The sequence below is a fragment of the Oryzias melastigma genome, linkage group LG12 (genome assembly GCF_002922805.2).
Source record: "Oryzias melastigma strain HK-1 linkage group LG12, ASM292280v2, whole genome shotgun sequence".
NCBI classification, from domain to species: Eukaryota; Metazoa; Chordata; class Actinopteri; order Beloniformes; family Adrianichthyidae; genus Oryzias; species Oryzias melastigma.
Genome location: NC_050523.1, coordinates 10055294 through 10073746, shown reverse-complemented (window position 1 = coordinate 10073746; position 18453 = coordinate 10055294). Strand labels below are relative to the sequence as shown.

Genomic DNA, 18453 nt, shown 5'->3' with positions numbered 1-18453 from the left:
CAGAGTCAAACACCCACTGTGAATACATTTGACTTACTTCAGTATAGGCTAATTTTTAGCAACTTCTTGATTGTACAGAGACCCGATGACCCTCATTTGGGGTCCCATATTCCTAGAGCACCTCCCACAGAACTTTACAAGGCACAAGATCAAATTATCTCCCCAAATCCACAAAGCCTTGGGTTGGATTTGCAAATTTCCACAATCTGTGTAAGGTGTGGAGCTAACCCACTGTTCCACAAACAGAGCTAACATTGCACTGGTCCTTCTAAATCAGAGGTTCAACTATCAAAGGAATTCTTGTTGTCAAGCACCATAGAGTAGGCTTTCCCAGGTAGAGCAGTATGTGGAAAAGAGGATCCATCAGTTCAGTCTGCCTGTCCACAGGAACCATGTCAAGACGTGTCACCCAAGACTGCTCCATAACATTTAGAGATACATGAATCACTTAAACCTATGAAACACTGACACAATAATACTTTTAATGTACAAGTACCCAGTACAGTAATAATGTATATAAAGTACATCTACCTTTTTTTGTACAACATACTTCTGGTAGCAGGCTATCTAAATGATTGCTTATATGAGAATAGGCTAAAAGCCCATATTATATTATTCACTAACTAAATATCCAGGTATTGGATCAGTAGTTATTTGTTTTATAAAAGACATTCATTTAAGTTGATGTGGTAATACATTTGAGATTCGTTTTTATTTAACTAAACATTTGTTATTCTCAAGTAAAGTCGCAAGAGTGACATGTTTGCTTATTTATTTGTTTATTTATTTGAAACTTTATTACATATGTCAGTTTCATTACAAAAAAACTGTACACAAAAACAATTGAAATACACACAAACATGAATAAAGTAAAATAAATCAGAATCAATAAGCAAATAAACAAAAACATACAATGAGTATTTAGATGAGTTTATAGAAGTGTGGTTTATAAAACTTTGCAGAATTGATATTGTTATGATGTTTATTTATTTATCATACAGATCCAGAAATGACCTGTGACGTCAGGCTCCCCGTCTAAGACACTGCTACAGCCTACATTTCCCACAATGCAACATTTCTAAATTTCCCTTTTGGCAGATTGTGCAGCTTTATAATCTGTGGCAATGCAGAATTACTTTTATTTTTATATAAAACTGCTTCAAAACTATATAAATTAGTAGAATATTTATTTTATATTTGCATTTTTTTTAAGTTATAGCCTCGCCTGCAGCGCTCACAGACATGCCATCTGGTTTATCAGGCAGGTATCCCACACAGGTACAATAAAAGAGCAAAAACCAAAAGAAAGATGTTGAAATGGATGACTCCTGAGCACGCTGTGGCGCTAAGGTAGAGAACCAATCTCCCGTTGCCATCAATGTTTAAAGCAGAAGAAGGGGGGGTGGGTGAGTGAGCTAGGATAAAGCTGACGCGAGAATCACGTCCAAGGGAGACCTCACTGGGACGGGACAGGTAACGTAAACCCCCACAACGACTGAGATCCACTGCTAAGGTAAGTTGAATATATGCAACCGTATCACGTAATTTATAGTATAGCAGCCAGCTTAAAAAAAATAAACGAATTAGCTCCGTGATGGTTAGCGGGGTGTGTTTTTACTGTCAGGAAAACAAGCGGAGGGGCTTGGTCGGGTTTGACAGCCGTGGAGCAGACTAGCAACTGCAGTGCAGCCTGCGTGTTAGCTCAGCTGTCAGCGCATATGCAAAATGTTGGTGCGGCCAATGACACGGCGTTTTAAATTCTCACTTTACGTTGTTTATGCTCGTGTCAGGGAGCTAGGGAGCTAGCTAGCTAGCTAAAAAAAGAGACATCACCCGCGCGAGACGTTAACGTTCGACTGTGCAGTAACAAGACTGGATAATGTCGTTATGCGTGAATTAATGACTGTCCTGCCACCTGCTCGTTTGTGTTCTAGCTGAACTCACTTGTTATAACTTTACTCATTTTATTTTTATTTTTAATACATTTAAATAAAACTCCTTTTAAGGCACGCGAGCCGAATTTGTCATTAAACCACTCTGTCTATCTACGGTCAGTCTCACGCGCTCATAGTGAAGTAGGATAAATGTTCACCTTGGACACGGTTGCCCTGGCAACAACAGTCGCTAATTAGCCCGGCTACTTCCTCTAGTCCGTCCAGGATGAGCCCACAGACCCTCTGCTTTTAGACAGAGGTTTATTGAATAAAAGTTAATTGAAGACAGTGGGAATTTTTGTAAAGTTATTTTAAAGGGGAACTTTCAAATTTAGGCTAGAAATAAACCATTGGTTCTTATTTTATCAGTCAACTCATATTTTGTTTTCCTCAAATCTTTATCCAAAACATAAAAATGACATGCAGAAACGATAAGAACTAAATCCATTTTTTTTTTAAAAAGAAATGCCAGTAAAAACAGCCAAATTAAGCTAAGTAAATTATCTTAATATATAAAAAATAAGATATATGTTTTACATTTTTTGTACTGGATTAAATGGAGCACAAATGATTTTAGATTTGGGCAAATAACTGAAAGAGATTTCGAGTTTTATTACTAAAATTAGTTTCACTCATTTATACATTTAATTATTATATAGTTGAACCAAATAGTGAATTTGAGAGGATTTTTTTTATCATTATATTCTTCTATTAAAAGCAGAAACAATGTCACATTGTGGGTGAAAAGGAACACAAGTAAAAATTTGTAGCTTTAATAGTGAGTTGGCTATAATAAATTTGCTTTAATAAGATCTTGCGTGGTTTGAGTAGATACTTAAATATCTTTTTTTGAGTAAGCTGGCATTTGGTTAAAATAAAGATTAAAGAGTTATATAGTATTATTTTGAGATGTCTGGTGCTTTTGTTGCTGTTGTCTGACTGTTGGACCAGCTACTCAGTGTTGGCTGTTATTTTTGGCCCCGGTGGAAACCATATAGCCCCCGAGGCCTCAAGCAAGGCAGGAGCAATGGGTCTTTGCAACAGGGGTCTTTGCGCAAAGTGACATGGTCATATGTTTAGCAGCGTGTAACTCACAGCAGCTCACATTTTATCATAGGCTTTTAATAATAGCAATAACTTGAGTGGGTCATGAAGATTAAATGTGAGGAGCTCCTTTTCACTCTTGCACTGTAAATGTCATTTTAATGTTGTTTTTCCTAATTCAATTCTTTATTATAGCATCATTTGAAATGTATGTTTTGTCGTTAACAAAAGATTTAAGGTATCTTAAGAGCATTTTTTAAAGCAAAATTTTGTAGTTATGAAAATCCTTAGTGAATTACATTATTTTATTCTGTTGCTTTCAACTATTTAATATGCACCAAAAATCACAAGTTTATCTCATTATTAATACAGAAGTGATTTTTCAAAGTGTGATGTTGTGGGCCTTCCTTCAGTTAAAATGTGAAACATGACGCCTCCTCACTGCCTATCATTCACTTGTAATTTCTCGATGGCTCATTACCGTATTTGGCTTTTTGATTCCTTTAACTTAAACTTTTGTTAATATACAGCCAGATATGTTTATTTTCACCATTAAAATTCTTTTAAATAACACCTACTAAAAATAAGGACAATACAAACAGTTATTTGCTTGTATGACACATTTTATTGTTATCAATGCTGGAATGAATCTGAATAATTATATTTTGCACAAGCATGTCTTGATGTTGTAAAGCATAATAGCTGAGAGGACAAGAGTCTCCCATTAGTGTGGGTGTGCCACTTAGCTTTTATCCTGGAGTGAGCCGACCTATTTCAGGGATGCCTACTGGGTTTGTGGCATTAGCTGGGATGTAGCCTGCTGGAAGCTGCAAAATTTCCCTCACTGAAGAGAAACCTGACGCCTTTACAGTCGAGTTTCTTGGCAGGGAAAACACATTATAACTGGGTGTTTCAGCAGCAAATGTAGGTGAGAACAGTGATAATTCTGTCAGTGCAAATTTTTTTCACCACCTGCTGCTTTGTGTTTTTTTTCTTCAGGTGTGCAGGAGCGATTGGATAATGCACAGACATGGTGCCTTGTCAAACCCATGTGTTGTTGAAGTGGCAGGAGCACTTCAATAGTTCCTGGGCTGCAGAGGAGGGTTTGAAGACGGCCAAGAGGCATGGGGCAGCCGCCCTCTATGATAAGCTTCTACACAACAAGGAGTTGGTGACTCTTGCCCAGCCTGTGCAAGAACTCGTCGGCCCGCGGCTGCCAGACTTTGAGTGTGATGCCAGTGCGGCAGCGGAGAAGGAAGAATACCTGTCATCCCTGCTTCGTAGCCAACGATGGCTGGCTCACCGCATGCTCACGCAAACCTCCTACACCCTGGCCCTTCACCGCAGGCTGGTGGTTCTGCAGAGGATCTACTATGCATTTCACAGCAAATATCATGACAAATTCCGCGTGCAGCTGTCCTCCAAGTGCACAGAGGGAGGCACTGAAGGCGGCCCTCTGGAGATATCTGCAGAACCATGCCTCTCTGGGGCAGCTGGGAAAGTCAAGTCGGGCACAGACGTTCTGATAGAAATGGGTGTGAGGACAGGTTTGAGTCTGCTCTTCTCCTTACTGCAGCAGAACTGGAGGTATGCAGCCTCCGTGCATCCAGAGTCTGTGCTTTGCAATGACGTGCTGGCCACAGCATCTTCGGTTCTGGCTTCACTGCCACCACTTTCACTTGCTAATGAGAACAAGATCCCATCAGTGGGTTTGGATTGCTTGGCACAGGTGGCTAACTTCCTAAAGAAGACGGCAGTGAGCAGTGGATTGGGTGGGGCTGACCCAACCGGTCGGAGGCTAGCGCTGGAGCTGCTGCTGGGGTTGGCCATGCAGAGAGGCTCCCTGAAGTTTTTGTTAGAGTGGGTGGAGGTAGCTTTGGCTGCATCTATGTCCTCTACAACCTCTGTGCCGTCTTCCTCCTCCTCCTCCTCAATGGGCTCCCAGCAGTCAGCTGCTGCAAGCTTTGATGTCATTCAGCAAACTCTCCTACAAATGAGGCAATACTCGGTATGTCTTTAAACCTCATTTTCATACCTAATAATCATCAGTGTGAGACACTATTGATTATCTTATAGATTAGGCTAAGTTTATCTCTCTCTTCTGATATCAAATTGTGTTATTTTAATCAATTTAACAGATCATACCATATATAGGAATAGCAGCTGCTGTTTGTTTGTTATTCCAATTGCTTGTGCTTTACATTTGTTAGTAGATTAAATAAGTCATTCATGCTTTATCAAAGACAGTCATGGATTTAAAAAAATCAGATTCATAAAGTTGAGTAAATGAAGGAAGATCTGACATTTTTATGACATCTGATTGAGTCATTATTCGTATTTCCTTTCATATTATATTTAAGGTTTTATCTCTTCTGTTTTTTAACCTGTAATGCTGTTATTCATTTTTGCACGTAGTCTTTTTTAAAATGCTATTTCTATTTTCTTATTGAGATCAAGCAAAGACAAAAAAATGGCCTTTTAACTACAAATTGTTCCTGCAATATTCAACAAATTGATAATCAAAATAGAGCGATGGATAAAAACCAAAACCTAAAGTTAGAGCAAGAAAACATTTGAGAATGCTAATAGAAAACTTGCATATTTGAAAACTTCAAACTTTAGAAAGTTTAATATTGTTTGACCAAAATCTGTAACTGTCTAAATTAAATGTCGATAAAGGTTCTCATTTATTCAGGTGGAGTGGCCAAGCAATTCAAGAAAGATGTCTGAATTTAAAAAAAAGAAAACATACAAAAAATATAGAGCATTATTATTGTCTTATTTGGATTAAAAAAAAATATATATATATATTTAGCAGAGAGGCCTAAAACTGTAATTTGGTGTGATTGATTAAAATCTATAGTCTACTCTGAACGTTTTGTTACATCTGAGATTGTGGGATAATTTTCTTTTTATTAGTTTTTTGTTTGTTTTTTTTTTTTGTTGTTCTTGTTAAAAAAAAAAAAAAAAGAAATGAAATATATATTTATCTTTATGAAGATAGCACTAAATCCTAATCCTCATAGAATCCACACGGACTCAACTTCAACACCTGGATAAATGAGAACCATAATCATCTAATTTACATTGTTATTAGCCAAAAGTGTTTCTTTACTGAATAAAACTTGAATTCATAATTAAAAATGTTTCTTTTTTAGGGTTTTCGTGGAGATGCTGTCAACACTCAGGTGCTAATGAAGGATGCTGATGGTCTGTGTCAACTCTCTCAGGCTGCTATCGTTGTGTTTGAGGAGGTAAAAAAGAGAACTGCACCGCACCAGTTAGTTGATTTCAATGCAAAAAAAAAATAAATCTCTTGACTCTTTATAAACACAAATCTGCTCTCTTCATAGATATGTAACTTGGCATCCTACTGCCTGAGCTCATGCAGCACAAATGCAGCTGCGGCCGGCTCCGAGTCGGATGCAGTCATGGTGTATGTGTGGGGGAGTAACAGCAGCCATCAGCTGGCAGAAGGAACTCTGGAGAAAATCCTGCTGCCAAAAGTCACACAGGGCTTCAGTGATGCTCAAATGGTATGTTTATGGCTGAGTCACTTTATTTACAGATTTCAAAATGTTTTGAATGTGCGTCAAAACCCTTTCTGTTGTTGATTTCCCCATTTTGAAAATGTGCTTTCATTTTTAGACTTTTAAATTTGCAAGTATTTATTGGTGAGGTAAAAATGTATACATTGGTTTCTTTCCTTCAATTCAGCTTTTTTATTGCCACTCTCAGGTTAAGATTGTAGATGCTAAACACTTGAATTTTGCTCAACTATGGATTATTTTGTGTGACATGCAAGAGCTTATTTAAATTAAAGTGGAAGAAAAACATTAAAAAGCCCTTCTTAAAATCCAGAAAAGATGCAAATGAAATAATGTACTGATGTAAGAGTATCAAGAAAGAAAGAAAAAGTTAAAAGTTGCCTTTTTTGAAGTTCTGATTATGCTTTTGTTTGCACCAATTTCTTCTGAACAACATTATTCTGCAGTTTTACATCAATCAGTGTTAAATAAAACCACGTTGCGCTTGTTTCAGATTGAGGCAGGCCAGTACTGCACATTCTCAGTGTCTGCAGATGGTTCAGTAAAAGCTTGTGGGAAAGGCAGCTATGGGCGTCTGGGGCTGGGGGACTCCAACAACCAATCCATGCCCAAGAAACTTGTGCTGGAGCCACACAGGAACATGAAGAAAGTCTCCTCCTCTAAGGGCTCTGATGGGCACACTTTGGCCATCACTGTGGAAGGGGAGGTGAGATCCTAAATTGTGTTATCTAACTTCACCAGAGCAAATGGCAAATTCATCTAAACAGGATTTTCCTGGTTCTCCTTTTTAAAAAATGTCTCTTCTAGGTGTTCAGCTGGGGTGATGGAGAATATGGAAAACTGGGTCATGGCAACAGTGCTACCCAGAAATACCCTAAAATCATACAAGGGCCACTGCTTGGCAAAGTTAGTAAAAAATTATATTTTTATTTATTGCATTTTTTGTGATAATAGAACATGGGATACAACATTTTTGTCATTATCTGTCGCAGGTTGTTGTTTGTGTGTCTGCTGGATACAGACACAGTGCTGCTGTGACTTTTGACGGAGAGCTTTACACGTGGGGAGAGGGGGACTTTGGAAGACTTGGTACAAACCTCATTTCGATGTTTTAAGTTGGATTAGAGCAAAAGTTTCTCGTGGAAAGAAATTCTTCTCTGTTGAATTTGCTTTAAAAAAATGTTTTGTGATCATGTCTGTAATCCTGATGAAGGTCACAGTGACAGCCAGAGTCGTAGTGTGCCAACACTCGTGAAGGACATCAGCGGTGTGGGGCAGGTCGCCTGTGGAAGCTCCCACACTATTGCCGTGGCACAAGATGGACGCACTGTGTGGTCTTTTGGAGGAGGAGACAATGGTGAGCCATCAGACATATTCAGAGAACTTTGGAAAACCTCAATGAAAATGGAAACTATGACACACCTCTGCAGGTAAACTCGGTCACGGGGACACCAATCGGATCTACCGTCCCAAGGTGATAGAGGCCCTTCATGGATTTATCATAAGGAAAGTGTGTGCTGGCAGCCAGTCATCTCTCGCCCTCACCTCTGCAGGACAGGTGAGGAGCAAATTCTACCAAATATTTGATTGAATTTGTTAAAAAATACAATTGAGTGCAAATAAAACACAAAGCATTCTGTTTTGTGTATTTGTGTCGTTGTGTAGGTGTTTGCATGGGGTTGTGGCTCATGTTTGGGGTGCGGTTCTTCTGAAACGACGTCGCTGAGGCCAAGATTTGTGGAGGACCTGAGTATCACTAAGATCATTGACATCTCATGCGGGGACAGCCACTGTCTGGCTCTGTCTCATGGTCAGACACCTCAATAACCCTCTAGATCATTGTTGTATTTCCAAAGCTGTATGACATGCTCTGACTTCAACTGATCTTTTTGTCTTCAGAGAATGAAGTGTATGCATGGGGGAACAACACAATGGGCCAATGTGGACAGGGCCACACTTCTACTCCCATCACCAGACCCAAAAAGGTGCTCGGCTTAGAAGGTGTTTCAATCCAGCAAATCACTGCAGGCACTTCTCACAGTCTGGCATGGACTGCAGTTCCAAGTGACCGGTAAAACTTCAGACTTAACTAATTAATTAATGTTTAGATTTTTGACTTGTCAGATGGGCCTAACTGATCAAAAAGATGGTAAAAAGGTTTAATGTACTGTCAGAGTAGTTTATAATCAGTGACATTATCTTATTACATCTACACGTGTGATTCTGCACTAATGTTGTCGTGTTTTTATTTACTAGTAAAAGAAGAAAAAGGATGAAGGAACACAAAAGTCATAATAGAAAATTTCATGTTTCTTTTATTTTTAATTAAAGTAAATCTGCTGCAGCTGGAGGATCTGATTAAACACAGGATGTGTTTTATTTTGAAAGGAACTTCTATGTGCCATTGTCAAAAGTGAAAAATATTATGTCTTTTATATATAAACTAAACTGAAGAGAAAATTTCAAACTTATATTTTATTAATGGCCACAAAACCATAAATAAAGAGTATTTTTCTAACTTTAAGGTTAAACTTTGCGTCTCTCTCTGAGTTTCGGTCCATAAGAACCTGGACCAAATTGCTCTTTTAGCGTTAAAGGTGGCAGACCCCTGGTATAAGCAGATGTAAAGAATTCTTATTTGGTTATAACGTATCTCTGCTTCTTCTTCCAGACAGTTGGTGGCGTGGCATAGACCGTTCTGTGTTGACTTGGAGGAGAGTACATTCACGTACCTGCGCAACTTTCTAGAAAGTTATTGTGACGGCATCAGCAACGACAGCCCACCTCCTCCATTTGTATCTAAAAGGTTTGCCGTTTACTTCAGAATCCATTTTTTTTTTTTTTTTTAAGATTAATGATCGTGTCAGGGCTGTTCGAAGAGTCAGCATTTTCCAGCTGCTCAAAACGCTTTAAACGCGCTCTGCTCTGTCTCCTCAGGGACCACCATCACTTTCTTATGCTGTGTATGAAGCTGCTGTCCATCCACTTGTCTCTGGCCCATGCGGGGGGCACTGGTGCCATGGTTCTGGGTGCTCAGGGCAGGCCCTTGAGACACCTGCTCTTTAGGCTCATAGACACTAACATGCCAGATTCCATACACCAAGTACGTTTTTCTCTATTAAATTGCATTAAAGCAGTTGTGTTGTTTGATGTTTACTGCTCAATTTGCTGTGGGAAAAAAATCACACTTTATCTGGTCTCAAAAGCAGAAGTGTTAATATTTATGTGGTGATATGAAGTCTGATGTGATAACTTGATTTTAGCACTTGTCCATCTTTCACATTTTTTTGTGTGATTTCCAGGCAGTTTTGGACACTCTGTCTATTGGTGCATCGCTGCTGCTGCCTCCTCTCAAGGAAAGAACCGAGCTGCTCCTGTCTCTTCTTCCTCAGGGACCCCAGAGTTTAAATGTTCTCTCCAAAGGGCAGGTACTTTGATTCCCATTCGAACTAAATGTATTTTCAGTGCCTCATTGGATTGTATAAGGGAGAGTTATAAGGGAGAGTTAACCAGAATGTTTTATCTTGTATTTTTTTTTCCTTGTAACTGACTTTGATCTAAAGAATCAGTAAAATATTTCTAAAAAAAGAAAACCTTTGAGTAAATACTGGCTTTATTTATTACTTGAAGAGATGTGTTAAAGAATGCTGTGACTGAAAATGTTACCTTATCTCGTGCCTCTTCTGCAGCGTCTTCAGTTAGACATGGTCCTCAGCAGCCTTCAGGACCAAAGCCACATAGCTTCTCTATTAGGTTACAGCAATTTTGGCGAGATAGCGGCTCTGGGACCTCCACTGACGCCCGCTCTGTCAGGCCGACCTCCTTCTTCGTGCAGCTCCGCCGAGGCCTACGATCCTCTGCACCTAGCAGAAGTGCTATTGAGAACTTTGCTGCTCAGCGTTGGGTTTTACACGGTATGAACAACTAACTCGTCACTCTATTAATTCTGCCATGTATGTTCAATCCATACTACTACTTGTTACTACTTTAGTTTTGTTTTTCAAAGTATGTTTTATTATCTTTTGATGTTTGTCTTTAAACAGGAGCAGCAGTTCGGGGAATTGGAGAAAAACAGTGATAAACAGCTATCCGAGGACACTCGAGGACAAAGTGATCCCCCGTCTCACTTCCACCAGCTGCTCTCTGGTCTCCACAAACACCTGCTGGCCCACTGCTACATTCAGTCCAGCCTCGAGGTGTGCAACCATTTATAAACCCCTTTTGGGTTGAAATACTTCAGAAGTTATTGTTTATGAAAGAAATAAAGGTGTATTTGCTAATCTTTTTGTGCTTTTGATGCATCACAATTTTAACATATTTTTGGTTGACTTAATTTGCTTTTTTTAGGGTGACAGCAGCGTAACTCTGCTTCATGAGCATCTATATCTGCTGCTTCCTTGTGCTGCTGAGACACTCAGGAGGTCAACCAAGCTGCTAAAGGAGAGTTCACCGGACAAACAGATCATTAAAAAGCTGCACAGTAAGTCTAATTCAAATTCTATTTCTTTTCAATTCAGGACCTTTCAAATTCTGATTGTTTATAAAAAAAAGCAATAGTTATTCTTTTATTCATGAAATACAATAAGCGCAATTCTTAAAAGAACAGGTCAAACAAATTGTTACTTAATTTTATTTTAAACTGCAACCATTAAAAATGAATGTTGTTTTTTTTATTTATTATTTTAAATGCAAAAATAAAAACATGAACACACAACTAGCTGGGTTCTGGCAATCCTATAACTGAGTAGGACAAAGCGAGCTTAGAAAACAGACAGATAAATATATTATTACATAGAGTTGCAAAAATGTTGTTTATTTTACATAGCAATTAATAATAATAAAAAAAGGTTGTATCATTATTTACTCTTTCTGACAAGTTCATCTTTGTGAGTAAAACTACAGTTGGATTTTGCATACATTAGTGTTTACTTGTTCTGATGTCTGTTTTTATCTTAACTCCAACTACAGAGACACAATTTTCATCATTTTGGTTTAAAATTATGATAGATTTTACTATAAAATAAGTCTTTAAATGCATAAATCAAAATGTCCACAACATACGTTGCAAGGATGTGTTCATTCTGTCTTTACTTTTGTGTAAATTATAGTTGGAATAAACTCAATACAAACAGTTTTTGAAATGTACGAGGATTTAGCTTTAAATCTGTTTATTTTCTGTTATTTCTGCGAATTCATTGAGTTTTGTTATTTTTATCACAACTTTAATCCCGCTTGTCTCACTCTCTAATCCAGCGGTGTTGTACAACTCGGTGGCCGGCAGCCTGCTGTGCCAGATCATATACTCATTGCTGCTGCTGCCTGTAGGAACAGTCCAACCTCTCCTCAGTTATCTACTGTCCTTGTTGGAGCACCTCAATGATTACAGCAGTTTGTTGCCAGAGACTGTTTTGCTGGAGGAACAAGAGCTAGAAATGTGCTATGGTCAGTTCATCAGTCATCTTTGTTTTTTTAACCCCAAAATTGCAGCAGTCACAGTTAAACAAAATAAAACTAGATGAAAAATGTTTTTTTTTTTTTTTTTTNNNGTGAAGAAAAGAATGGACAGCTGCAGGAGGAGGAACAGGAGGAAGAAGAGGAGGAGCGCAGATGGGTTTGGTTGTTGGACCTGGAACGGTCTGTTGCGTTGGCGGTTGGTCGCTGTCTTTGTGGGATGCTGCAAGGCCCACCGCCGTCTCTCGAGGAGAAGAAATCAGACGTCTGGTTGTCGGATGTCCTTCTCAGGAATGGTCTGGAGATGGACTCTCAACAGCTAGGTAAGAAACGCACCTCCTGCTCTGTAGGCTAAAACACTATCTAGAGATGCTGATTTAAAGGTTGAGCAAGTGAGTTTTATAAATTCAAAGATTAGATCTTAACTGAAAGACTTTTAGGCTGTTTTAGTGTGAGTGCAGGTGGGCTGTAGTTGTAGATGTGATTTCACGATGAAGTGATACTTTGTCCTTCAGACTCCAACATGGGATGGCTGACAGAGGTAGTGCTGCTGGGCAGCAGTGATGCCAGACTAGCAGAACTGAATCTCACTGAAGACACCAAGATTTTATTGGAGCTGGCTCTTGGATCCAACAGAGGTCCTGCTGGTAGTCTTTGGTGGAAGATGGAGGAGTATGCTCACAGTAAAGGTATTTACTCAGACTTCTCTTTAAATTAGAACAAATAAATACCCAGAAATGGAATGTTAAACTTAATTTTCTTAATATATCTCCTGCATCATGAAAAAAATGCCACAAGAACATGTTAAAAACACACACTTCATCAGAGTGGGTCTTTACATGGAATTTGTTTCTTAATACTCGAGTCAAAATCTTTTAAATGTAGATACAGTATACTGATTTCTTTTATAACTTTCGATTGTGCTTTTTTTGTTATTTGCTGTGTCAGTAGAATGGGAGAGTGGAGGTTCTTCAGGGGATTGTCTCCTGGAAGTGGTCTGTCGCTGCAGTCTGGCTGCTCTCCTGAAACACACTGGCCTGCAGAAGGAGGCATTTTGCCAGGACAAGTCAGTAAAAGAAATGGATTATTATTTAAGCTCATTAGTGTACTGCATAATGTTTTTTCATCTTTAAATAATCTTTTGTGGACTGCTATGCTAACAATGCCCTTTGTTTCTCCACTCCACTGAGACAGATATGAGCCCAGTGAGCTGCTGCTGGATGTGTATGAAACAGTTTGTAAAATCAGGAGCACTTTGCTGGCCTTTAAAAACTCTCCGAAAATAGCCCAGGTGCAAGCAGCTACCAAACAGGTACAGTTGTCCCACCTAATAATTTAATTAAACATTTCCGTGTTTTTTTTTTTATATATATCTTTAAATTAGGGCTGTGAACGTTAATGCGTTAACGCACGCAATTAATAAAAAATAATGAACACGTTAATATTTATTAACCCAACCTGGCAAAGAAACAGTCTTCTGCTTCCGCATATTGTCATAAAAAATTACCTAGAAAAACAGTGCAATTATTGTGATTAATCCCAATCTAAAAGTGTGATTAATCCGATTATTTTTTTCGATTAACAGCATTAATTAAAAATAAACGTTCTAAATGTACAGTTTTGTGTGTGATTATTTGCAGATAATAAGTGGTTGGCAAATATTGTAACAAAACAAGTCGTGATTAATTGCAAATAATGTTAAATTTAAATTAATTGCGATTAATCGCAATTCATTTTTTCCAGGTTTTTGATTAATTACATTTTTTTTATTGATCCTCAGCCTCGTTTTAAATATAAAGTGTTGTTTTTGTCAGCAAAATTGTTTTTTTTTTTTAGTTTTACTTATTTTTTTTTTTTTACAGGTATATCAAAACAGTAAAATTACTTTTAATGAGAAGAAAGCAAAACAAAAATATATATTTTTGTATTGCAGACCTCTCAGTCTGTCCAAAGTCCAGACAGAGATGGGACAGAGCCATGCTGCTCCTTGGAGTCAGTGGCGAAGGATCAGGAGCGTCAATCAGGAAGTTACTGTGACCGAGAGGTGCAGGTACCCCCACCCCCCACAGCAAACCACAACCAGGACGAGACGACTGAGGAGGACAGATTCAACAATAGTCGTATGTACTTGTCAGGTTAGAATCTTTATCACTTTTACTTGATGTCAATATCATGCTAATATAAAGCTATTTTTTTTTTAAATATCGTACTCCAACTATATGTTTTTCAGTTATAAAATAGTTCCCAGTGGTCTTTTAGTTATGATTATGCTGTTTTTAACCAAAATCAAAAAGCCTGTGCTGTTTTTAAGACGTATTTTCTTCGGGAGCTCATTAGAAATTAGCTTTTGGGTTGTGGGTGGGACTGTTAGCCTCGCTAGTTTCCCAGCATGCCTTTGCTTACACTTTATACTGCTAGCTTATAGCACCTTACAAGCCCAAACTAATATTTGCGTAGCAAAAAAAAGAAAATAATCGGAATCTGAGCAAAATCAGAGCCTTCCAGCCACGCAGTTTTGAGTCAGATGGGGGCTTAGATGAGGAAAATGAAGACGTTAATGGATCTATTTGACTGCAAGTGGATGAATTAGAATTAAAATGGAGAGGGAAGACTTTGGCCTGCCCATCACATTGACTGTATTATAAATCCAAGCATTTTTAAGCATTTGGTTTTCATCGCTTCCTGGTTCAACACAATTTCAGTGGAGTGGGTCTTTAAGTATTCATTTTAACATTGATTTAAGCCGCTAGAAGACATAACGGAATCCTTCGCAGTAGTTCCCCTGATTGGTTAAGTTGAGTGGGACTTTCTGCATTTTTATGTACTTTTTTTATGTAAAATGATTTACTGTCGAAAGTAAATTGACTGGAACTATGAATTGCTTATCTTTCCTGTCTCTGCAGAAGTCTTGGAATCCTTCATGGCCACCCGGGAAGCCCTGCAAGTGCAGCAGAATGTGACGGTCTACGAGTCGTTTGGCACGTCCAACCTCTCCAGCAGCATGGAGAGCCCCACCAGCCCAGAAAGGGCCCCCAATCCCAAACAAGTGTGGGAAAATAATCGGGAATCTGAGGAAAGCTCCTCTTTCCCCAATGCCTGCCATCTGGTCGTGTCCCGTTGTCTGTTCCTGCTACTGGGGGTCAGGCCTGCTTGGGTCGAACCCAGCACAAGAGAAAACAATCAAACTGTGAACACAGCAGGAAGGTGAGATTTGTGTAGAACAATAGTTGGTTTGTTTGTGTGGTCGCGAACTATCTGCATCGACTTATTTTTTCAGGAAACCACCAACAGAGTCCTTCACAGCAACTGGTAGTGGACATAAACAGGTAGATCTAATGTCTAACCTTAGTTCTGCCATTTACATCCAAAACAAGAGAAACATTCTGCTTTTGTTTTTCTTTTTTTTAGTTGGAGCATTCCAAAGCCAACTATGGATCTTCAAAGAATAAAATGAGCAAGTGGAAAATTTTAAATCCTACTTTTTGAGCTAGTGTTTTTAAAATTAGTCAACATGCTTTAAACATGGTTTCAGATTAAAAGCACCAACTCCTCTTAATGAAGTTTAACATCTTTGACAAATGAACCTTGAATGTTTTTACTCCAAACCAACATATATCAATGCAATATTTCATCAAAAGTAGAGGAAAAACATTTATCTTTTTAAATAAATATTTTTTTATATTTATTTCACTAATTAAGCAATGTTAACTCATTTTGAATATTATCTTGTACAAATTTACTATATTTTATGCAGCTTGAATAGTTTTTAAATTCAAATCTGCTTTGAAAAATGTTTCAAATGACAAAAACAATTGCATTTTTTTTATTTCTTGTCTGCAGGCTTACCTCTGTGCTCTTTGGGGATCATGAAAGATGCTTGGGATCGTTTGCGACAGTGCATCAGTCCAACAGACCCCACGTACCCCCATAGCAACAATATTCTGCCTATTTTAACCCAAGTGTTTCACTTTGTCTGTGGAAGCATGGCCAGCCCATCGTCTCTGTTGAGTTGTGGTCAGGCAGATCCAAAGTCCATTGCTGTTGCCATACAACAGCAGCAGCAGCGGGCCCAGGTAGCTTTTACCTTTTTAAGAAACGTTCTTTAAAGCTGTGAAGGTTTTACCAACTTCGAACTCTGTCTTTGTTGTAATCAGATGCGTCTGGAGGCCTTGTGTCAGATATCATCCTTCCTGTCCAAGATGGAGGAGAAGAACAGTCGACCCTTTCCTGCTCTGTTGCAGTCGGTGCAGCTCCAATTTCTTTCTGGTTGCTTTTCTTTAGGAACACAAATCATCGATTCTCAGTCTGGAGCTCATTATGAAACTCAGCATTATATGGTAAATTCAATAAGTATAATGCTGACTAAGATGTTTTTTTGTCCAGTCCAAATGGGGCTTATGGTCGACACTATGTGATTTGTTACATTTTGTTTTCAGTCCTGTTGTTTTTTTGTCTTTACTTCTTTTGCCTAAATCCAGTCTGGCACAAATGCAGCTTCTATGGAAACACAAAGAGAACTCCAGTCTGCAGCTCACGTCTTCTACCAGCAAGTGGTGCATGTTCTCAAACAGAAAGTCCAGCTAGAAAGACAACATCCAGGTATTCCCTGAAAAACTGCATACATTTTTAAGGATAAAGCAATATTTATGTAGAGGTTATTAAATACTTTTAGAACCTAGAAATTGGTTATAGATAGTAGTTGAGCAGTGCAGTGCTAGCTGCTGTTAGGTATTTCTGTTCTCAATTTTTAGTGGATTTTGTCTTCATTTAATATTTTTTCTCTACTATTACTTAGGTTCCTGCCAGCACCTTCTATTAGCCACAATGTTTGCACTTAACTTCTGTTACCAACCCGTGGATCTGGTGCTCATCATCAAAAGTGACATCCTGGATATCCTCTCGATGCTACATAACAACAGCTGCGCTTTGATGAACCAGGGATGGTTTGCAGCTTCGGCGTCTGGTCCAACGTTACTCAGTGGGGCTGTCAAACTAGCATGCGCTCGCTTGCTTCAGATACTGACCATTTCTGCAAGGTGGGTGTGACATGACTTTTAATTGTTTAAAAATACTGATTCTCCAACTTACTTATTTAAATATTTCGCTCAACTCATCATGTTCTCTCAGTTCCTGCGAGGATTTGTTGCCCCTGGAGATATCCCAGGCTCTAATGGAGGTCATGTGTCAGCACCTGCAGAACATCCTGCGCAGTTTCCACCAGCAGCAGACGTCAGAAAGAGGAGAGACTGAGGAAACGGATGTGCATGTCGACATTAAAAGCTCAAATACACTTGGTGTGCTGCATTTAAATGTTTTAATTGAATGTTGTACAAGTATATTAAAAGGAAATTAGAATTTTAATTAACTTTTTTATTTTTGGTGTTTCAGGAGCTGAAAGCAGCAAAGTGGTTGAATCTCAGCTGGCAGATTTCTTGGTTTTTCTCAGGCGAGTTTTGTCATTAAGAGTGATGAAAAGACTTTCCACTTTTTTTAAATGGATTGATCCACTAATGGCCATCATTTTACATAAATGCTCAGAAGGTAAGACGGGTAAAAAAAACACGTTGTTTGTGTAGCAAAAAGCAAGTCTTTTAATTCCGTCACAATTTTTTTTTTACATTTGTTTTTTTTTAGGCTCTCCACACTTCCAGAACCTTCGCACCAGACTTTTAGCCTTTCATGTTTTAGAAAGACTTTTACCTGCTTGTTCGGAGCCTGTTCAGATTCAACAGGTATGCCTTCAAAAAGATTCAAGCAGTTGGATCGAGACTTTTTTTTTTTTTTAAACTGCTATTTCCCTGTAATATCTCTTAGTATTTCATTACCTGTTTCTTGTGGTGATTCTAATTTGTCCCTTTTGTCCAGATTGTGAAACAGCTCTTTCAGTTATTATCTGTGTGTATGTGGGAGGAGCCACTCGCTGACGTAAGCCTTGAAGAATCGACTGGAAAAGAAAGAGTGGTAAATATTGTTTCATTAATATTTTATGTATTCTTTTATACATCCACAAGTGTGATGGAAAGATGGAAGACATACGGTGGCCTAGACCTGCTATTGCATTAAAAAAATTAACTTTGCAAACAAAAAATACCAAGAAACGCTGCTGCAAATAAAAATAAATTATGCTGCAAAAAAAGAAACACTTCAAATAAAAAAGCCACAACAGAAGTGGATTATCAGGGATTTCTTCTGCCCATGCACAATCATTAAAATAACAAGGCTTCGGGATTGGAAAATGAACGAGACAGTAAGTGAAGATGTTAGTTTTCAATGTTACTATGTGTCCCTTTTAATGCCGTTTGGTTAAGCTATCCAGTCCCAGGTTTGAAAGTAAACGGAAGGATGCTGGTTTATTGTTGCCCTCAGTGAACACAGAGAAACCCCACAAATGAAACAAAGACCACAAACGGCAGGAGAATGGAGATCTGTAGCTTTACTCCACTATGCTGCTAAACATATACCATCACACGGTCTCT

The 18453-nt window shown here is 38.5% G+C and overlaps 1 protein-coding gene across 1 annotated transcript in view; it reads left to right on the top strand.

Moving 5' to 3' along the window:
* Window positions 1-1321: 1321 nt before the first annotated feature.
* The window catches only part of LOC112162862 (probable E3 ubiquitin-protein ligase HERC1), a 40551-nt gene continuing 23419 nt past the window's right edge, over window positions 1322-18453 (top strand). Inside the window, exons 1-35 of the mRNA XM_024298792.2 lie at window positions 1322-1513; window positions 3978-4986; window positions 6137-6232; window positions 6332-6514; window positions 7020-7232; window positions 7334-7432; window positions 7519-7615; window positions 7740-7883; window positions 7957-8084; window positions 8192-8336; window positions 8426-8597; window positions 9198-9332; window positions 9464-9629; window positions 9829-9954; window positions 10216-10440; window positions 10570-10722; window positions 10874-11006; window positions 11780-11968; window positions 12032-12037; window positions 12073-12300; window positions 12493-12666; window positions 12926-13043; window positions 13172-13289; window positions 13911-14112; window positions 14881-15181; window positions 15255-15303; window positions 15386-15431; window positions 15818-16050; window positions 16132-16314; window positions 16456-16576; window positions 16773-17013; window positions 17105-17271; window positions 17366-17518; window positions 17612-17709; window positions 17843-17938. Coding sequence (XP_024154560.1) covers window positions 4009-4986; window positions 6137-6232; window positions 6332-6514; window positions 7020-7232; window positions 7334-7432; window positions 7519-7615; window positions 7740-7883; window positions 7957-8084; window positions 8192-8336; window positions 8426-8597; window positions 9198-9332; window positions 9464-9629; window positions 9829-9954; window positions 10216-10440; window positions 10570-10722; window positions 10874-11006; window positions 11780-11968; window positions 12032-12037; window positions 12073-12300; window positions 12493-12666; window positions 12926-13043; window positions 13172-13289; window positions 13911-14112; window positions 14881-15181; window positions 15255-15303; window positions 15386-15431; window positions 15818-16050; window positions 16132-16314; window positions 16456-16576; window positions 16773-17013; window positions 17105-17271; window positions 17366-17518; window positions 17612-17709; window positions 17843-17938 — 5916 coding nt within the window. The 5' untranslated portion in view covers window positions 1322-1513; window positions 3978-4008. The remainder of the gene's footprint in view (window positions 1514-3977; window positions 4987-6136; window positions 6233-6331; window positions 6515-7019; window positions 7233-7333; window positions 7433-7518; window positions 7616-7739; window positions 7884-7956; window positions 8085-8191; window positions 8337-8425; window positions 8598-9197; window positions 9333-9463; window positions 9630-9828; window positions 9955-10215; window positions 10441-10569; window positions 10723-10873; window positions 11007-11779; window positions 11969-12031; window positions 12038-12072; window positions 12301-12492; window positions 12667-12925; window positions 13044-13171; window positions 13290-13910; window positions 14113-14880; window positions 15182-15254; window positions 15304-15385; window positions 15432-15817; window positions 16051-16131; window positions 16315-16455; window positions 16577-16772; window positions 17014-17104; window positions 17272-17365; window positions 17519-17611; window positions 17710-17842; window positions 17939-18453) is intronic.